This window comes from Lycorma delicatula, chromosome 8 (assembly GCF_047948215.1).
Source record: "Lycorma delicatula isolate Av1 chromosome 8, ASM4794821v1, whole genome shotgun sequence".
Taxonomy (NCBI): Eukaryota; Metazoa; Arthropoda; class Insecta; order Hemiptera; family Fulgoridae; genus Lycorma; species Lycorma delicatula.
Window position 1 is genome coordinate 27,555,520 of NC_134462.1, and position 18,845 is coordinate 27,574,364.

Sequence of the window (18,845 nt, forward strand, 5' to 3'; positions counted from 1 at the left end):
CACAGTTTTCAGTTCACTTGTTCAATGATTTTGTTGGTCTGAATACTGGGCCTGTCACTCCACTCTTCGTCTTGCACATTTGTGCGGCCATTTTTAAAGTCTCGACACCATTGTCTAACTTTTCCTTCATTCATTATTGTAGGTCCATACAATAAGCACAACTCCTGATGAATTTCAGTAGCTGAAGATCCTTTTGCACACAAAAATCAAATCACAGCATGCACTTCACAACTGGTGGGAGAAACGATTGTCGTGAATGTTACGATCTGCATTCACTGGCAGGTAAACGATTACTGAATCAAAACAACATCTGCAGTGGCTTTGTAAATAGCCGATAGATGACCCTGCATGTGTGAAACTGTGTTCAGACCGACTAATACTTAAATATAAGTTGACGGCCCTTATTTTATGAACGTGCCTTGTACATAGATAGTGTTTGATGTAACATCTTACTTTTGTTTAATTGTAAATAATTAAAATTTTCTGATACATTATTGTCACGAAAAATAATTATTCTTATTATTTCTGTTCTAGACTTCCCATGATGGGGGAAAAATTGAACTTCCTCCTGTAATACTGGGTCAATTGGGTAAAGATAGTAACAAGAAGACAGTTTTAATTTATGGTCATTTAGATGTGCAGCCAGCTCAAAAAGAAGATGGCTGGGATACAGAACCATTTACATTAGTTGAAAAGAATGGTAAACTCTATGGTCGGGGTTCTACAGATGATAAAGGACCTGTTCTTGCTTGGTTACATGCTGTTGAAGCTTATCAAAAATTAAATGAAAAGATTCCTGTGAATATTAAGGTATGTTTAATCAATAGTAATCCTAAATATATTTTTCAATTATATTTTGGTATGTTGTTTGCAAATTGTTTTATCTGTTTATTATTTTTTGTCTAATATTTTCATGATATGAATTTAAAAAAATTTTGTGGGCAAGTTATTAAATATATAGATAGATTTGTACTTTTTGTTATTATTATTTAATTCAATATTTGTTGTTCATAACTGCATCTTAGATGTCCATGTCTCATAGAAACAAATCAGACAGAATTATAATTCTGATTGCTGCTTGTGATGTCCTAAGTTTCTTTTGTAGTCAACATTAACAGGATAACATACAGTTCATTCTCTTTTGAGTCAAAAGATAAAAAAATTGTAAACATTTTTTGTAGTGCATCATCATATTGTGAATGTTATGATTGGTAATTTTTTTGGATGAAGTAAAGAAACAAAATTTTTATGTAATCAACCCCTGGAAAACATATTTTTGAGAAGAAAAGAGAAATATAATTTTTTTTCTTTTTGTGGTCATATCCCTTTAAAAAATAGTACATCATTAAAATGTCAATTTAAAGAAAATGATAAATAATTTTAATTTTCTGGGACGTTATTGTCATTAAAAATAATTATGGTCTTAACTGCTTGTTCTAATTTATGCTTAGGTTTTGCTTAGAAAGCGAAAAAAAGTTTACATATTTTTTTTGAAAATTGTTTTAAAAAAATTGGATGACCCATTTTTTAAAATTGTATTATTTTTTTTGAATTATTATTGTGTTGTTAAATACACTACAAATTAAACTTTACAGTTGAATATGAACACATAAACAGATAACTTCTTCAATGTTGACAGCACTTTAACAATGATAGAAAACACCTTGTAAAAACATACTTTCTTAAAATATTCATAAAACACATTTGATACTTTCATTGACAACATTTTGTTAATGATAGAGACACTTTCATTCACAACATCTAAAACCATATCACAGCTTCATATAAACTATCTGCTTTTTGCAGTATGTTCTACAGAATATGTGACACACCTGTTTCATGTGGCAGGTATATCAACCATATTCCTATATAAAATAAATAGAAATGAAAAACATAAATGACATAACAATGTCATGTTAACATATATGCAAATAAAGACTCAGAAAAAGTATCTCGCAAATAAAAAGAATCTGAACACTATGTGGTCATTAGAACAAAAAATAAAGTTAATTGTTAGACATAGAATGCAGCCACTTAATAAACATAATGTCCTGGAATGTATATATTGAATTCCTTTAATTACACATTGTTTCATAATGGTCAAACAGAACACACCTTGAAATAAAGATAAAATACTTTTAAAAGCCTTTTATAGTAATAGAGTCTACATTTGCCAACCATCTTATGAATTGAAATTATAAATAAAACTAATAACAAAATTATATTCTTCACTTAACAAGAAACTACCATATAAAGACAAAAAATTAACAAACACTTTATTAAAATTCGTTTCAGTTAATAGAATATAAATTCTTAAACCAATATTTTACATATTGCTTTTTGTTGGAAGATTTTTCTTTATCACTAGGACTTCCGTAGTACAAACTGCTTCATTAGGTGAAGAAATCCATATTTAATTGACTAAAAATATAGAAGGAAATTCTTTCTTTAATCAAAAATTGTAACTGATAATTTATCTAACTATTTCTGACAAGAATATGATGGAATTAAGAATTATGGAATTTCTGTATCAAATTTATGTGGGAATGACTAATATAAGTCTAAGGAATAATATCAAGAACACATTTAGGCGTATAAACGGATTATAAATTCCATTTTAAAAATAATGAAGATAAATTTTCAAGTAAGGAAGATGTAGAAATGAATAATTATTCATTATTTATGGATTGGAGTTGAATTATCACAAATTAAAAAACTCATTTTTGAAAAATTGTATATCAGTAATAATATAATAACTTAGATTTGAAATTGAGTTTACTAAATAAAAAGAAATATATAAGTACTTAAATTAGAAATTAATATAATCCATAGCATTCCATTCCACTGTAAGATTTTATTAATTGCAATAATTTTGATAAATTGCCAGTTTTAATTTATGATTGAAGAAATCAGTGTTCTTTATAGTAGAATAAAATCTTAATGTTTATTGTTAGAATAATTAGTTAATGGATTTATTCACCTGGTGAAATGTATAAAAATGCACAGAGTGATAACAGCAGCACTAGTTACTAAAGATGGCCAGTAAAGAGACTGAAAATGCTAGGACATGAATTTTGAAAAGTCATGTTTATTGATCACAACATTTGCTTAGGTTTGTTGTTTAGGCAGTTGTTAGGTTAAACTTTTGGTTTTTGTTTATTCTTTTATTGGAAAAAAAATTTACTGAAACAAAATGATACTGCAAAATATTTAAGAGATATTTAATATGTTGTTGAGACTAATGGCACCACTGTAAACCTGTTCTGAGGAGTTACTTATCAGTTTTCAGAAAGTTATCATGACCATTTGGAATCCAGGAGGTATTGTTTTGATTTGATATTCAAAGTGAAACTATCTTATATTAAACCTCTACTCTTATTGATTATGGATGAACATATATTAGTAAGGGTAGAATAATTTTAAGTCACTGTAGTGAATAATTTATATTTAACATTAACGAAGTAGAAGAGTGATTAAGTCTATTACTTTAGGGCAATTGTTTGAAATGTATCAGTATTTAATTGCTCCATCATCAAACCATCACATTGTTTATTAATCATTTAATAATAATGTAGATTAAAAACAGTCAGCTTCTCCTTGTGATCAATAAAAAACATAAAACATTATCTTAAACTAGTTTTATTTAAGAAATTCTAACTAGTTCAGAGCACAGGATTTTAGTATCTGCAGTATTAATTCATTTAGATTTTGTGCTATTTCTAAAAAAAAATAATGTATTCTAAAAAAATGCTCATGTTCCTATATGACTCAAATTCTTCCTGTAAAAAGAGTTAGCTTGACTAAAATGCTGGATGGCAGCTTGTTGATCAGTTCATCCCAGCCAGTGTTCTGAAAAGCAAAGAACATCAATATGATGAAGAAATTTTAGTTTATAGAAAGTTTTGATTTTTTTTTATGATTATTTCAGTTTGTATTTGAAGGAATGGAGGAATCTAGTAGTACGGGTTTAGAAGAATTATTGATTGCTCAAAAAGAAGATTTTTTAAAAGATGTTGATTATGTCTGTATATCAGATAACTACTGGTTAGGATCGAGTACACCGTGCCTTACTTATGGACTTCGAGGATTGGCTTATTTTTCTGTTGAAGTAGAATGTGCTGCTAAGGATCTTCATAGTGGATCATTTGGTGGAAGCGTGTTAGTTGAATTTTTTGTTTCATATTTACCTTATTTTGTTAGCATTAAGAAATATATGGAAATGAAATGAAATGATTAACAGAAAGAATCAATTATTATTTAGGTAGACTTCAAGAAGCATCTTGTGAAGTATTTTACGAGGGTAAATCAATTATAAACAAGATTTTATTTTTTTTTAAATGTATTTTTTGAAAAATAAAAGGCTAATATAATTTATTTTTCTGCATAATTTCCTGCTTTAGAAATATATTTTTCCCAGCTAGAAGGAAGGTTTTTTATTGCAGCATCGTAGAATGAAGATGATTGCGTCAGGAGCCAATTGCACAAGAATCCCTCCATGCCCTCATCATCTTCAAATCGTTGCCTTCCTAGAGCTTCTTTAAGCGGCCCAAACAAATGAAAATCGCAGGGCGATAGGTCCAGGCTTTAGGGAGGATGATCAAGTTGAGTCCAGTGCATTTCTTCTAGTTTTGAGACTGTTAGAGCTGCAGTATGGGGTCTGGCATTGTCGTGGAGGAGATGGCCTCTCAAATCGGTTGGTCTCATATTTTGCGGTTTACTTTATTTTGGTCTCATATCATGTTCAACAGCTCGCAGTAGTAAACAGCATTGATTGTGCGTCGTTCATGCAAATAATCAATGAGCATAATGCCTTCCTGGTCGAAAAAAATGGTTGAAAGAACCTTGCCAGCTGTCAGTTGAGTCTTGGCTTCCATTGGGACTGCCTCCCCTTTCCTCTACCATATTGGCTTGTTTCAACGGGGAGTGTAGTGGTGGACCCACGTTTCATTGCAGGTGACGATCTGACTTAAAAATGCATCACCTTCTTTCGCAAACCTTACTGTAAGCCTCTGACAGACCTCCAAATCTCTCAACTTCTGATCTGCAGTTGAAAGCCAAGGGACCCATCTGGCACACACTTTACAGAACTGTAGGTCATTTATAATGATCACTTGACAGCTCCCATAACTTATTCCGACCTGTTCTGCAATTTCAGATTACTCTCACTCGTCGATCGTCTTCAAGAATGTCTCAAACTGTGTGAATGTTTTCGTCCGTAATGCGGTCTGAGGACAGCGATCGTGTTGCTGATTTTTCACTCATTCTTGGCCTTTCTTGAACTCTTTATTCCAGGTAAACACACGAGTCCTTGACAATGATTGATCCTTGAAGTGTACAGTTAATCTCCGGAAAATTTCTGTCACTTGAACTCCTTCACGAGAAATAAATTTTATAATTATGCATTGTGCAGTGGAGGAGTGGACCTGTTGCTCCGACATTGTGAGTGTTACTGGTGAATTGGTTGGGAGTGTGGAATGGCCGGCTCTCCTCACTCCTAATGACTCCACCCAAGTATACAAGAAGCATGGGCCCAGTCCTACCAACCATAGACACTCAGGAACAAAAATTCCATTTATATTTGATTTACCCTCGTAACTGACTTGACATCATATGAAACGAAATTTCTTTTACTTTTTTCAAGGTTGTTGTTTTTAAAAATCATTATTTTTTCCTCATGTGTTATAACAAATGCTGCTAAAAAAAAAAACTAAAATTGTGATTTCCAATATCTGATTGTTACTGAGTTTTCAATTTTATATTTTAATCTTGAAATATTAAAAATCAATTAAAACAAATTAATATTAATTAAAACTAAAGAAAAGACACTATAACAGAAACAAAGATGCAAAAAAAGAAAAGGTCCAAAAAAATGAAACAAAAGTTTGTAGAATAATAATAATACCTCTTTGCTATTTGCAACATAGACGTATAGAAACGTTTCATTCTATCATGGTTTCTACAGTTCCATCAGAAAACAAGAATTCTGAAGACGATTTCATTCACTGATTAAAAACAGAACCTGTTTGAATATAGCCCAAGCATTTGTTTACATCTTTTCAAAATTTAACTGAATTAAAAAAAAAATATTTTTCAGAATATTTACAGAATTATATGATTAATTTGCAAAGATATGATTAATATGAGAAACAATGACAACACTGCTACTGTAATTTTAAAATTATTTACAATAAATACTACGTTTTAAAACAATTGGACTTTTAACAGTGAAATGGTGGGTAACATTATTTTGAGACTTCAACATTGTATTCCATTATCTACAGTTTTAAATTCAGGTAGCAAGTTACAGAAAGCTTCATTTTTTGCCTTACATTATTAGATCATCTGACAGATATTAAACAGTGTTTAATAAACAATAATGTGCAACTGTTTAAATAATATTTAAAAATGTTAAATTTATTAAGAATAACAATTCCATGAAGTACTGATACCACTGAAATTATAAATACTTAACTCCTGATAGAGAGATGGAACATATCTGTTTTAAATAAAACATGTAAAGTTTAAAATGTGGAATAAATTATCATTTGCAAGAAAGCCTGGCAGCAGCCTCACATGTCAGTAGACGTTTCTCTACACCCAACTGTTCATTTCAATTGCTAAACTATTTCAACGTTTATTCCATCAATATTGCACTGGTTTCCAGCAGTAGTTGCAATATTAATTTTGCATGAGGTTGTGTTAGGTTCTGATTTTTAAAAGGTTTTACTTTTTATTAATCTTTATCTGTAATACATTTTTATTTATAGTTTACATATACTTAAAACAGACATATATCCAATTATGAAGGGAGATTTTTACAACATTAAATTTTTTACCTGTAGCTGTGTCTAAGCTGCATCTTTATATAATTCTGTTTTGTTTTTCTCTAACTTTAAAATTAGCTGTTAGAATAAATCTTCATAAACTTCACCATATGTAGTCGTATAAAAAATTACCTGTTAAGTATTGGTGGGAGATTTCATACCAGCAACTAGTTTTTAAGTATGTGTAATGATTTTTTGTGGAAAATGTGATGATTTCACTACTCTATTTTGGCTGTTTTGACAGTAATCTGTAAAAGTAAGTATTTTCACTGAAATAAATGCAATCTAGCATCTCAATCCTATTTTCATTGAAACTAACTAGTTTCATTGAAACTATATTGCTAATTTTTTCATGGTCTAATTGTTTCATTTCATCAGAAATACTGGTGCAGTATTATTGTATCAGTTACAGTAAGGGTGAAGTTTTAACTTCTTTATACCTCTGAAAGCAGTAGCTATTGTTGGTCAAATCTGTGAGAATAAGGTGAGATCTGGTTGAGGAAATTAAATATCCTATATTTTCAAGAACTTTTTATGTTAAAATTGTTGGTCAGTGTCAGCCCTTTTGATTCTCACACTCTCTCATGAAATCTAATTTTCAAAATTGATATAGATTTATTTAAAATTCCAGACTGGAAATTTTCAAATTAAAATCTATCTTTCACGTGTTTGTAAAATTTGTATTTGAAATAAGTCTTATAATTCACGTGATGATCCTTGAGACAGTACAAGGGAAAGAGTACTGAAATTATAAGGGTACTTGTGTATAAAACAAGGTTATTTTAACTGCTATAGTACAGCTTAACAGTAGTTCAGTATTCCATTCTAACAAATAAAGTATTGTAAAATTTACCCATATGTAGATTATGCCTCATTCTAAGGTCGAATCATTTTTGGAATATCCATTATATTGCCTGTTGTGATGGAAATAACCATTGTTATACTGCATAAATGTATAATAATATAATATATATAAAAATGAATGTTTGTCCCGTATGTGTTCCTATACCATTCATCCAATTGCGATGAAACTTTGGTGAGTTGTTGTACACATGCCCGCGAAGGTTTCTGAATAAGTTTGGACCTGCTAGGTGGTGCTGGGATTGAGACATTTCAAAAAATTGTATTTATGATCTGATTTGGCACATATTCAGAATATGTGTTAATTACATGGAAAGAAATATCTTGGCAAAAAATGAAACTGCTAGGTGGTGCTGGGATTGAGACATTTCAAAAAATTGTGTTTATGATCCGATTTGGCTCATATTCAGAATATGTGTTAATTACATGGAAAGAAATATCTTGGCAAAAATGGATGTGCTAGATGGCGTTGGGGTTGAGATATTTAGAAAAATTACATTTATGTTCTGATTTGGTTCACATTCAGAATAATATTAGTTACGTAAAAAGAAATATTTTTGCGAAAAATGGAAAGAGGAAAAAGGGAAAAAGGGAAAGATTAAATTTTGTGAAGTTCCGTAATGTTCAGTTTTTTAATGTTCATTACACATATATGTTCTATACATATATATATATTTATATATATGTACTCAAATCTAGCAAACTAAGCATTACCAGGTCAGCTAGTTTATTAATAAATTTTAACTGATTTGTCTGCTTTCATTAATTGATCTTGTAAATGCTTGTCTAAAAAGTAAACACAATCACTGAAATTCTCACTTTCATTATTGCTTAGAAATTCTGTATTTATTTAATTTACAGAGATAATTGTAGCTTCATTATTTAATATCTGTTTTAGTTCAGAGGCGATGACAGATTTAATTTATCTTTTGAACACTCTGCTAGATGATAAAGGAGAAATTTTGGTTCCTGGTATACTTGATGATGTTGAACCTGTAAGCAAGGATGAATTGAAGTTATATGAAGAAATTGATTTTTGTATCAACGAGTACAAGTGTTTTATTGGATGTAATGAATTAAAACATAAAGAAGATAAGGTTAGTAATTTAATTTGTATTTTTAAGTTCTAGTTAGTAAAGTAGTATCTTATTTAAAAGTGAATAGATTTTGTTCACATAATTACCTCTTGTATGTATCAAAATGTTCATTGATAACTATAGATATCAGAAGAATACTGGAGTATGCTGTAATTTTGGATTTGATGTTTGCAATCCTTTCTCATAATAGATCAGATTACAGTTTTTTGGTGTTTTTTTAAACAGCTTTGAGTCTAATGTTAGATTAATGCTTCTTGTGGCAAAATTATGGAATCCACACAGCACAAAAAAAATCCCCAGGATAGCCTACGTTTATCCTAGCTATATATTCTGGGTTATTGTTGGACAAGTTTCTTAACATTATTAGGACTTCTCTAGGATATAAAATCTGGATCTAGTGATATCCTGAGGATATATATCTGTGAGCTATGTAAGCTGTTCAAGAGATCCAATATTTTTAGTTCATGCAACATCCAAAAAAAACATTATTTCTGATTCGATTCAATACATTTTTTTTTCATAGATTTTGTTGTAAGAAATGTGTAGAAAAAATTTTATGAACATATTCAGTTGCATGATACTTAACCTGACGGATAAATTCATCAATATAACAGAAAATCGTTTGTAATGTTAACCAAATGCATAGTTCCTTTATCATCAAGGATGTTATTTCTTCTAGCTTTAAATTTTCAATAGCATTGTTCCATTTTTGATGGATGCATATTGTCACCTTAAACTTCTTTAATTGATATATATATACATATATATATTCAGGATTGAGAAATTAAACTGAAATGGAACTATGTCATAGGATTTTAAGTTTACTATTATTCATTAAAAATAAAAAGGCAGTATTAATAGGTACTACTTTTCATCTGATGCTCATGTATAAACTGTAAAACATCAATTTTTTTATGTTGTTAATGGTAATAATGTGTGAGCTACTATAAATTTATCTCTATGAAATCTAATTCCAAGTGTAATCTGAATATTGGTGTCTACTATCTACTTATAGATTTAAATCTTGCTGTATAGTTTTGTAATGAAATCTTAGTTTCTCATGAATTTTATTGAAATAAATTATAAAAATAGAAACTGTTTTTATTTTGTTTTAAACTTTGTTTAATAGAAAATCAGGTATGAATGTAAGAACTTAAACGAGGATATTTTCTGTTCCTGAGATTCAATCTGTTTGTTATGAGATTGTAAATAACTCTATGTGGAAAGTAGGTAGGGATATAATGTCAGGATGATATTAATATCCTACTATTTGCCGATGATAAGGTGGTGTTGTGCATAACAAAGAACAACCTATAATTTCCTAGCTTGGAAAAATGTACAATGATTGTGGTCTCCGTACATCAGTAAATAAAATAAAAAGATATTGCATACTAAGGGAAGTGGCAGTAGAGTCAAAGGAATAGCATTTTGGAACACGTGTGAATTATCTAGCGTACCTTGACTTGTAGGACATTATATGTACCTTTAGTGGTTTCAATAAAAATTTGGAACTAATAATAACCCTAAAGAGGGAATTCTCTGAGACCACAGGAGTTAAAATCTATATAGCAGGGGCTGACCTTCTTTTGACTTAAAATAGTGAAGTCTGACCAATAGGTATAAAGGAGAAAAGCAGATTGCAGACAGCTGAAATGAGATTCCTTCAATTTTTTAGAGTGCACAAAGTTGGATGAACTTCAAAAAGTGAATATTAGTTCAGAAATAGGAATCCTGTCTTTAATTGACAGAATAAAAAGTTAAAGACCAAAGTGAAGGTAACATGTAGACTGACTGTTTCCTGGAATAAACCTGAATGTTTTTAAATTATCTGTTTGTTTTAAATTGAAGATAAATCAAGCATTTCTCTTAAATTAATGATAGATTGAACTGAACATGTTTGTAAAAATGTATGAGAATAAAAACGTTATTTTATTTGGAAAAAGTTAATAATATTGTATGTTCAATTTAGGCAAAAATTCTTATGAGTAGATGGAGATATCCTAGTTTGTCAATACATGGTATTGAAGGTGCATTTTCTGATCCTGGAGAGAAGACAGTAATACCGAGAAAAGTAATTGGAAAGTTTTCAATACGTTTAGTGCCTAATCAAGATCCATTAAAAGTTTCGGAACTTGTATTGAAACATCTTGATGATCAGTGGAAGAAACGGAATAGCTCTAATAAATATAAGGTATGCTATAAATCTTAGTAATAAATATCTAAATTATTTGCAACCTGATTTTACATATGTTTGAGAAACTGAAAACTATTTCTATTGGTAAATATAACAAAATTAATTTGATTCTAATTTTTTAATACTTTGTTTTGGTTGAACAGTTCTTCATTATTTTTCTTGCGGTTTTTAACTTGTGTTTTCAAGAAAGTATTTATGCGTTGTAGCTGAATATAGAAAAACTTACATTTTTTTCTGTACACGTTATATAAATACTACTTGAGGTAAAATTTCCTTGTAACATTATTGAGGTATTTTTTTTTGTGAAGTTTTTAAGATTATTCTTTGGTGGAAATATTGTACATAAAAGATAAAGTAGTTGAGGGTAAATTTATAAAAATTCTGAATATAGTTAGTTTATATTTCTCCATTTGTTTTGAGGTTATTGGATTCTGCCCAGAATTCCTTAATATCTCTTTGTCTGCACTTTCAGGTTTAGCGTTTTATTTTAGTTTTACTAGTAGAGAATGACTTACAACCTGTAAACTGTGTAGAGAAATTATCTTCTTTCTTTCCTAGTCAGAGCAAGACTTCATCGCAATAACATGCTGTTGGATGGTCTAAACAACAAAAATTTCTACTGCAGGGGCAATGGTCATAATCCCTGTTTAATGTAAGAGCTCATTGTGGCCTGAATTCACTCTTATTTTTAATTATCTGTTGTCTATGTTTTTTTTTAATAATGCTGAGTTTATCCTTTCCCATCCTGATTAGTGATGAATATTGATTTCATGTTTTTCTTTTCTGTGTATGACATGGCTGTGATGTTGACTGTTCTCACTAAAATAAAAGCTATGCTGAATCAGCTTTTTGTAAAACATACAACTCATCAATGTTAAGATTCTGTTAATTGTTCATTAATTGCTGATAGCAGGATAGCAGATGTGCCATTTTAGTTTGCCTGCAATGTTTAGTGTTTACTGAGCAGTTCTATTTGATATTTGCAAATCATTCAACAATATTTCATTGTACCAGGAGAGAAAATGATGCACACACATTTTCTTTCACACTTCAAGCATTGTATCTATGTATTCTAAGCATACGTTTGTGTGAGATTTATATCTTGGTATTTAAACATACTGACCTGAATAGTAGTAACTCTGAACTCCAGGTAATTGCAGAATTTCTGAAAACAAAAAGGCTTATTTTGCAGCAAGAGAGGCCTTAGTTTTATCACTTTATTAGTGGATTATTATGTCAGATTTCATGAATGTACCAAACAAGTTCCTCATTGAAAACTGGCTGGCTTAGCAGTATACTATAGTCAGAAACAAACTATGTTGCATTAAAGTTATGATTTTACCTGGGCATTGATAAATCTAAGACATTAGTTGTGAGGATGTTGTTATGATTAGTCTCAGGAGAGGCCACATTGTTTTGACTTATAGCTTCCTAATGGTATGTGGTAGATTAACTGAATGATTGTCTAATTATTGTCATATTATTTAACATCTGCTTCTCATCTGCAAATGCTATAACTCTGTAAAGCAGCAACTTTACTTTTTTCTTCTTTATGGTTTACTTACTTGTTGATGACATAATGCAAATGATGCCTTCTTTGTTTAAGGCACATTAATGGTATTTAATCTTATTTAGAACTTTCTTTTGCCAATCTGTTTTAATTGCTATTTATATCATGTTTATAAAGATTATTTGCATCTGTGTTGATTGTGTTCCAATTCATTTTTTTAACAAAGTAGTTCACGTAGTCTTTTAGCTATGCCATAAAATGCTAGTATTGTAGTGTTTCTCTTTATTGTTTTGTGTTATTTTGTTTTTAACCAGTTTTTGTTTAAGTGGAAACTTTCTACATTTTAACTTTTCTGACAATTTAATTATACTATCAAGCCAGATATACTTTAATTTATTATACTATTAAGCTTCTTATACCTGAAAATATTTATTGTAGTTATTAGTATAAGCTGTTTGTACAGTATAATGTTTAAGGGAAGTATGATAATTTGATCAGATTTTGCATATAAGGGTTTTCTTTAGATCTTCATGTTTCATCATCCCCCTCTAACCAAAAAGCACAATTTTAGTATTAAAAATTCTGGAAGAATATCCAAAATTCCCATATCTCATAATTTAATTTCCATATACTCATATATCACAAATTTTATCATAAGATAGGTCAGTTTTTTCACATAATGTTCCTGTTGTAGCTAAGATGTTTTTGATGATCTTAGGTCCATTCACATCCCCAAAAAGAGAGGGGAAGAGTCAAGTTTCATTTGCATTTGGATATGGGAGATGTAGATTAATTCAGAAAAGCAAGCCAAGATCTCTTTTTAGTTTTAAAGATTATTTTGGAAAGGTTACTAAAAAATTGTTTAACATTGAGAAACACATAATAATCAAAAATATTTTCTTTATGTCTGGTGGATAATTTGATGGATTGTTATATCCACAATAGTAATGATAATGTAAATAGCATTAAATTAAATTAAATTTTTTAATTCATTTAAATGAGAAAAATGAAATGAATGAAAAAATGGTGGATCCATTCCTAGGAACTGAAGAACCCTTGATCAACAAAGTTAGTTTTTGTTCATCATAGTTAAATAAATGAATATAGAAGCTTACATTTTGTGTTGAAATCTAAAAAAAATTATAAGTTTGAAAATGTTATTGCTGCTTAGAATAATGTATAGGAAAATTTGCAGTTTAATCACTCATATTTTTTATTTTATAATTTATTGGTGATATTGTGTTCGATCATGGTTTTACCATGATTTACCTATCTGTTCTGGCAGATATTTTAGAAGTTCTCTTTTTATCTGTCATGGCATATCTACCTGTTTCTGATGTGATCTATGTAATGTATTTTTATGTACCGACCAGAGATATTTATTTATTTGTTTGCACTGTCATGTGGTGTTTGAGTCAATTTTGTTAGATTTCAAAATTGTTTGATATAACAAAAAAGTGCAGTCAAATCCTTTTTATTGATGTTTTAGCAAAAGCAATTCACGAAACAATAAAACATCAGCTGTTGGTTCAATTGGTTTATTTCAGGCTTTTCCTGATCACCTCTAACCTCGTAATAGCAAATTCAGCAACTTTATCTACTAATACAAGTGATTTAACCATCTTTCAAATTTATTCTTTAGGTGCATAGGATATTACAAAACAATTATAAGAATAGATTCTTTGGTAATGGAGCCTGAAAACATATAACTCTTTTCACATTTTATACTAAAATGTTTTCCTAATTCTAACATTATTTTTAACTTATTTGTAAAGAATGTTGATATTGATTTTTTTTTAATATCCGATCATATATTTGAAATTATATTAAAAAACATTTGCATAAATGGAATAGTGTAAATTTAGCTTCATTGATGAATTCGCTAACAAATTTCGCCAATGTAAATTGAAACAAAAGTTTGATTAAGGGTTAAGGAAATCGTAAAGCAAGCATATTTAAAATAAGAAAATACTTTTCAAGGTTTAAAGATATTTATATTTCATTCCCATTGTAATAAGATGTAAAATGTTCTATGATGATGATTTTTGTTTTAAGGCAAATTTGACGGGTTGTGGTAAACCTTGGAGATCAGATGTGTCAGATGATAATTTTAAAGCTGGTATAAGAGCTACTAAACATGTTTATAAGATAGAACCAAATATGATCAGAGAAGGAGGAAGCATACCTATAACTCTAACACTTCAGGTAAATTTTTATTTTTTTATTATATAAAAAAATTTGTTATTTTTTTGCTATATAATATTATATAATATATAATATTATTTTATATAGATTTGACTTTGCATTAAAATTATTAAAATTTAAAGTATTTTTTATAAATGAGAAAAAATAAATGACAAAGTGCTGCCATGATTAACTGAAAATAAAAATCTATTAATCATTCATGTATTCTATTGTTCAGAGTGTTCATAAAAACATGCCGCTATATTTATTTAATGACAAGAGTAATTTAATTCCATTGTCCTTTCAGATGACCTCATAAATAAAAATCTGATGTGAGAGATCCAGGGATTGTGAAGGGGCTTAGTTCATAGAAAATTGCAGTCATAAAAAAATTCACCTAAGTCCAGAGTCAAATTGGCAGTGGCATGTAGCACAATATTGCTGTAGTCAACAGTTTCATTCTTCAGTTAAGCAATGATATGAAATTTGTAATAGTTTCAGAATTATTTTCTGTGGTTAACTTTTCTGTGAAAAAAAGTGGTTTCAACCATTCTTCATCAATAAATTGCACATCAAATACCTACTTTTTGAGAATGCAATTATATTATAAATGTGAGAATTATAAAGTACTAGCAGACCTGGCATTTCTTCACTATTGCTAGATTTGAGTATATATACAGCTTAAATGAACACAATTGAAAGTTTGATAAATCATTAAAAACTGAACATTGTGGAACATCACAAAATTTAACCTTTCACTTTATCCTATTTTCCCTTTTCTTTTTTCTCTTTCTCCCCTTTTTTCTTTTCCATTTTCTCCTTTTCCTATTTCCCCCGCATGTAAATCGGTCCAGTAGATTTTTAGTCTACAGTGGACAGACTTACCAACATTGCCTTTTATTTATTTATATATATATATATATATAGAAGAAGAAGAAGAAAGTCTGTTTGTGTATTTGTTTGTTTGATTCCTAAATATCTTGACACTGGCACCACCTAGTGGATGTAGTTTGCAAAAATGTTTCTTTTCACGTAATTAATATCTGTTCTGAATATTTTTCTTATTATCAACTCCAGCCCCACCTAGTGGGGAGGGTTTCTTTGAAAAAGAGCATGTAGATTTGGAAGACTGAATAAATACTTTTTTATATTGAGCATTTTTATCTTTACTTTTTGAACAGCCCCTTTATAATATATACAATAATGTTCAATACATAATTTTTACCAAAATTCATCAGTTTTAATAAATCTTATTTTAAAGAGCAAACTCCTCTGACATTCTGTAATAAGTCTTTCTTCTTTATAATTTAATTTTTCCTAAAAAATTTTATTTTCAGGAACTTACTCAAAAAAGTGTGATGTTATTACCTTTAGGCTGTGGAGATGATGGTGCCCATTCTCAGAATGAAAAAATTGATATTCGTAACTATATTGAAGGGGTATGATAAAAATATTTTGCTTATTTTATTAAATTATATGCTTAATTTTAAGGTAATGTGTTCTTGTTATTATCATTGTAATCTTTCCAACTAACTGGCACATGAATGTGTGTGTCAACCTTTGGTTATAATGCATTTGTTTGTCTACTTGTAACAAATTGTCTTTAACAGATGTGTAATAGTATTTAAATGTACGTTTTTCTTGAACATGATTCTTGTCTTGAACATATTTATTTCACATAGCAGTGTTTGATGATTATTTATTACTTATGTAAGGCTATATAGAGTGGGGTTTTTATCCTTAACATAATTCATATTGACAGGGCCAACGTTATTTATTAGTAAATATATATTGTGATTTAATAATAAAAAAAAATCTGAAAATTTGACAACTATATAACTACAAATATAGTTTTATTTTAACTGTAAATACATATTTGTTAATATCAATTTAAAGTTAAAAAAGAATGTTTTTAATAACAATTGCATCTTTAATTTGGACTTTAATTATTGAAATTGGTTTTGTTTTCAGTCAATAATATTAGTTTTAACTACTTATGTAAATAAGTTTTTTCTTCTAAATATAATACTACTGTGAGATTAATTAAGTACTTATGTGCTACGATACATAAATACTTGCGTCTAGTAAAGAATTCAATCTTATATTTCTTCAATTTCAAATTTTTTATTACTTTTAATGCTTATTAAATTTTATTTCAATTACAGCAACTGATTCATTGAAATGCTTACTCTATGTGTAAAATCAGATTTTTAAAAAAGTTTATTAAAAATCGGGTGATTTTGTAGTGTTTAATTATTAAAAGTTGATGCTCAAAGAATTTCAGAACACTAGATATTTTGAAAATGTAATTTATTTTGTTTACCTTTATTGGGTGCTGTTTGACAGCATGATTTCTATTTACATTAAAATTGATAGAAGATAGCTGAATAAACAGTGACTACAGCTTAAGTCACTTAATAAGCTTAATTAATAATATTTATAACCAATATTTTAATTCAATGAAAATCCATTTTAGAAGATACTGCAAATTCAACTAAGGAAATGTATGAACTGACTGAATTTTCATAACAATATATATGTTTTTCTTGATCGGTTATTCTGTTCCTCCCCTCTTTGTCAACAAATTTGTTGTTTTTCCAACCAGTATTTGGCTACTGCTGGTTCTGAGTGGGTGTATGTATGTGTGTGCGTGTGCGCACATGCATATGCATATAAGTAAATGCAATTGCTGCTACCAGCTTCCCAGACCTGACATATCTGCAGATGTAGTGCAATGTAAGTGTAAATGTACTGCTAAACATGTAGTCTGGAACAATTCAGGTCAACCACTCATGAGTTGGGTGTGTTTAATTAAAACCCTGTCACCAAAGATCACCTGTATCCACAGTCTAGCATTCAAATCCATATAAAAGTAAGCCTTTATGAGACTTAACTTACAACTCTCGATTTCAGAAATCAGCTGATTTTGTGATAAATTTAACCACTAGACTAATCCAGCAGTTAACTGCTAGCATAACTATAATTAGTTATTAATATTTTTATAATTTTGAAGTATTTTACCTCCAAGACAAAGATAAAGATAAGATCATTGTTGTGAAATAATCAATTCTATTAAATAAAAAAAAATCAGTGAGTAGTGACAGAGAGTCAGATTATTTTTAGGCTCCTATACTACCTATAAAAAATTGAAAAGGCAACAGATTAATTAAAAATAATTTTTCCAAAAACCCAGCAGAGAGTTTTTGAAATTATTCAAAACCAGTGGTTAAAGGGTTGATATAAATTCATAATAAAAATATATTTTTTATTCTTTGATATGTTTGTGTACTTTTGTTGACAAGCACTGCTAAAGAGCAAAATCTCCATTCTTTACCTAAGTGAAATAAACAATCCAGAACTAGCACATTGCTTAATGAAACAAATATAAACAAAATAATGGTTTTCTTTTAAGTACTAAACACACCTATCAAAGACAAAGTGCATTTAAAAAGAAGTTACAAGGTGCATTTATATGTAGACGTGTGACAAAATTCATTCATGGTTTGAGAAGGTTTGTTATGGATTAATAATAATTAACGATTTACTTGATTGATTACAAGTGCCCACTTAATTTCTATTAAACAGTCACATCATAATGAATAAAAATTGCTGATATGTTAATAGTTAAAACAAAAATCTAAAAAAGCTAAATTAGCTATAATGATTGCTTTCTTGTGTACTGTTTACTACTATAGTATAAATTCTCATCAGTATATTTTTATAACAAATTTTAATTTAGTAATTTATTTTAATTTTTTTTCCAGACAAAATTGTTGGCTGCTTATTTGTATGAAATTTCTCAGTAACTAAAGCATTTACTGCAGGGAGGGGAGGATTACTGTTTTGATTGATTTGTATCTTATTCCAGAAGCAATATATGTATAATAATTTTATAATATATAATAAAATATTATAATTTAAACTTTTTTTTTTTTGTATTTTAATAAATTAATTTTTATTAATATAATAGCAACTTTATTTATATTAATATTTTGGTTCTCAAAAATAAATTTATGAAATCCTATTTCAGTGAACAGTTGAATTTAATATCCAATCTACATGATTCATTCTTCTTTCTTTTAATATACTACTCAGACTAATGGGTGTGATGTGAGGCTGGAGCTGTAAGCAGTATAAAAATGTGATTAGGTGAGAGTTAGTGCAGAAGCAAATGG

At 29.0% G+C, this 18,845-nt stretch overlaps 1 protein-coding gene across 1 annotated transcript in view; it reads left to right on the forward strand.

Annotated features, from left to right (window-relative positions):
• LOC142328666 (cytosolic non-specific dipeptidase-like) overlaps nucleotides 1–18,592 on the forward strand; it is a 50,490-nt gene extending 31,898 nt beyond the window's left edge. Inside the window, exons 4-10 of the mRNA XM_075372569.1 lie at nucleotides 535–810; nucleotides 3,929–4,158; nucleotides 8,584–8,782; nucleotides 10,752–10,973; nucleotides 14,542–14,691; nucleotides 16,008–16,109; nucleotides 18,435–18,592. Coding sequence (XP_075228684.1) covers nucleotides 535–810; nucleotides 3,929–4,158; nucleotides 8,584–8,782; nucleotides 10,752–10,973; nucleotides 14,542–14,691; nucleotides 16,008–16,109; nucleotides 18,435–18,476 — 1,221 coding nt within the window. The 3' untranslated portion in view covers nucleotides 18,477–18,592. The remainder of the gene's footprint in view (nucleotides 1–534; nucleotides 811–3,928; nucleotides 4,159–8,583; nucleotides 8,783–10,751; nucleotides 10,974–14,541; nucleotides 14,692–16,007; nucleotides 16,110–18,434) is intronic.
• The last annotated feature ends 253 nt before the right edge of the window (nucleotides 18,593–18,845 follow it).